The 3,152-nt window shown below is 36.8% G+C and overlaps 2 protein-coding genes across 2 annotated transcripts; both read left to right on the forward strand.

The window, feature by feature from the left end:
* Positions 1-224: 224 nt before the first annotated feature.
* Positions 225-698, forward strand: LOC139503966 (uncharacterized). Its single transcript, XM_071294012.1, has one exon. It carries the CDS (start codon positions 225-227, stop codon positions 696-698), a length of 474 nt encoding a protein of 157 aa, XP_071150113.1.
* Positions 699-1,472: 774 nt separating this feature from the next.
* Positions 1,473-1,976, forward strand: LOC139503967 (uncharacterized). Its single transcript, XM_071294013.1, has one exon. It carries the CDS (start codon positions 1,473-1,475, stop codon positions 1,974-1,976), a length of 504 nt encoding a protein of 167 aa, XP_071150114.1.
* Positions 1,977-3,152: the final 1,176 nt, after the last annotated feature.

The raw sequence follows: 3,152 nt of genomic DNA on the forward strand, positions 1-3,152 counted from the left end.
TAAATTTGGAGTGGGACGAAATATTACCGGAAGATATCCAATCAAAATGGATATTAATTTCACGAGATCTGGCATCGAGCTTACAAAGAGAGATTCATCGAAGTACTAAAACACAAAAAGAGGATAACAGAAATTTACCAACTCTTCATGTATTTACCGATGCTTCAACTCATGCTTACGGCGCATGCACGTACATAATATGTGACATAAACCCAACTATAGTAATGGCAAAGAATCGAGTTGCGCCTATCAAGACTATAACTTTATCAAAACTAGAGCTCATGGGGGCTGTAATTGGAGCATCACTTGCTGATCATATCTGCAAAACTTTCCCAGAAACTTTCAGTGAAATACAATTTTGGTGTGATAGTCAAATCGTACTAAGTTGGCTTACATCCGTAAAACCACAGAGACAATTTAACAGAAATAGAATTGAAGAAATTAAAAGTTTGTGTGGAGATAATGTATGGAGATACTGCCCTACAAAAGACAACCCCGCGGATCTGCTTACACGTGGTATAACATCTGAAGAACTGCAACAGAATGAAATGTGGTTTAGTGGACCTAAATGGTTAAACAGCAAAGAAGATTGGCCGACATGGAACGGAAACAATGTAACGTCTAGTGTATGTACAACAATGTCGGAGAACGATGAAAAAATGGAGAATAATCAAAATGTATGTATTGGTATAGGATAAATCATAAATATCGAACGGTACAATTCTTATAGGAAATTAACCTGCATTACCGCATATGTAAAGAGATTCGCAACAACCTGCAGAGCAACGGAAACTGAACGAAAGAAAGATTTGTAACGTATTGGTGAAATTGAAAATGCAAAATTCCTATGGATAGAATATACACAAGGTAAAATATTTAGTGACGAAATAAATTGTAAAGATTATTCTACAAATCGTAAAACACTTGTGCGACAATTAAAGCTCTTTCTAGACGAAAAGCAATAATTACGATGTGGTGGCCGCCGAATAGACAATGCGACAGTAGGAGACACAGTCAAGTTTCCATATCTGTTACCGGCAAAGGACCGTCTTACACATTTGATAGTGTTAGAAGCACATGAGAACACACTACATTCAGGTATAAATATCACTCTAGCATACAAACAACAAACATTTTGGATTCCGAAATTAAGACAGTGAGTGAAATCTATATTGTCGAAATGTGTAACGTGCCGAAAAGTAATCGGAAAATCTTATCCCGCACCAGAAATTCCACCATAACCTAAGGAGAGAGTTCAAGATGCCACACCTTTTAGCATAACCGGTGTAGACTTCACAGGAGCGTCAACGATAAGGAACAGACACAACGAAGAATCGAAGGTTTACATTTGCCTAATTGCATGTGCTGTCACTCGAGCAGTACATTTGGAATAAGTTTACGATCTCAGCGAAGAATCTTTTTTATTGTGTTTCCGGAGATTTGTAAGTCGACGATTAGTGCCGAAAATAACGATGTCAGATAATGCGCTAACATTTAAAGCTGCTTCAAACGAAATTTCACGACTTTGCAATTCTAGAAAGGTTAAAGAAAATATTCAGAATTATGGCATTGAATGGAAATTCATCCCAAATAGAGCTCCATGGTTCGGGGGCATGTGTGAAAGAATGATTGGCTTAACAAAAACATCACTTAAGAAAGTATTAGGACGTTCATATGTCAACGATGAGACTCTAAGGACTGTATTAACAGAGATCGAAGCCACACTCAACGATCGACCAGTGACGTATATTTCAACAGATATCAGAGATCCGGAGCCGCTTACACCATCCCATCTTATACATGAACGAAGAATAACAACTTTACCTTATGTATCCTCAAATAGTGCGATTGACAATCTAAATGTTTGTGAATTAACACACACAAACTTGAACAATCAAGCGATACGACAGAGACAATTGATTGAGAACTTCTGGACAAGATGGAAAGGAGAATATCTTACTTCATTGCGAGAATAAAGAGCTGGAGTTGACGTTCGGAAGATTGAAGAAGGCGATATAGTTCAGATACACGACGAATCAAATCGCGTGCATTGGAGTTGTGCAGGACACTATTAACGGTAAGGACGGCTTAGTACGCGTCGCTATGGTGCGTACCAAATCAGGAATTACAAATCGACCCGTGACGAAACTCTACCCATTAGCATTCAACAGCATGGACTGTTATCTGAGACGAAGTGAACGAAGATATGAACGTGTGTGAAGAGACTTGTTAATTTTTCTTATTTGTGAAAAGACAGTATATTCAAAGAGTTTTTTACGTAATTTAATCCTTTTTTGAAATCAATCTATTCTTTGTTCTTTCTGCATGCCACTATATATCACAGCTAATTGACATTGCATCTGGTGGCCCCGAGTATGTCGATGATTTACGGACAGTTTAACTTACGCGTCAAACGTTAACACTACTTTTAACACCGTTTCCATTCACATTGTTAACGTCATCATATATTCTGTTAACGTTGTACTATTGTTATGTATCATGTTGCTATATTGAGTTGAGATTATACGATCAAACCAACAAGACGTTGTTTTACTGCCTGTCTAGACTTTTAGTTAACCAATCCGTCACATAATCAGCCAAAGCAGATACGTCAGAAGTGGGTACATGTACAAGATGATGCAAGCAGTCAGATCAAAGTCTTTAACTGCATCTATGTTGAAGTTAGTTTATAAAGACATAATTTGACTGTAAGATAATACTGCAGCAGGGTTCTTTACATTTTCTGCCTGAATAGAAGAACGATAATCTGTATTACAAAATTTAATAGGGTTTATAACAGGCTCATTCCGATACTTATTAACTATTATAAGTGAAATTAAAATTAGTCAATGGAAACAAAATACCCGTTTTGTCTCTCAACACTGCTTTTTTTTTCTCTGAAGTAATAGCCTCAAATCTCGGAGATTTTGCAGCTTTACTTCTTGCTCTGGACTAAGACTTCCATTTAACAGGTTATATGCTTTGTCTTTTTTAAAGGCAGTGCCTTTTATTATCCTAATAGACTTTTTGACTGTTTCAGCTGTTTTGCTACCAATTTAATATGTTAGTTCCCAATTCACATATAATCCTGCTGACCACGTTATTACCGGTAACCTTAATATTATTAATAACACTTCTCTACGAAATGTGTT

The sequence above is a fragment of the Mytilus edulis genome, chromosome 14 (assembly GCF_963676685.1).
Source record: "Mytilus edulis chromosome 14, xbMytEdul2.2, whole genome shotgun sequence".
Lineage (NCBI taxonomy): Eukaryota > Metazoa > Mollusca > Bivalvia > Mytilida > Mytilidae > Mytilus > Mytilus edulis.

Coding starts and splice junctions, on each gene's coding strand:
- LOC139503966 (XM_071294012.1), top strand. CDS start 225: ATGGCAAAGAATCGAGTTGCGCCTATCAAGACTATAACTTTATCAAAA.
- LOC139503967 (XM_071294013.1), top strand. CDS start 1,473: ATGTCAGATAATGCGCTAACATTTAAAGCTGCTTCAAACGAAATTTCA.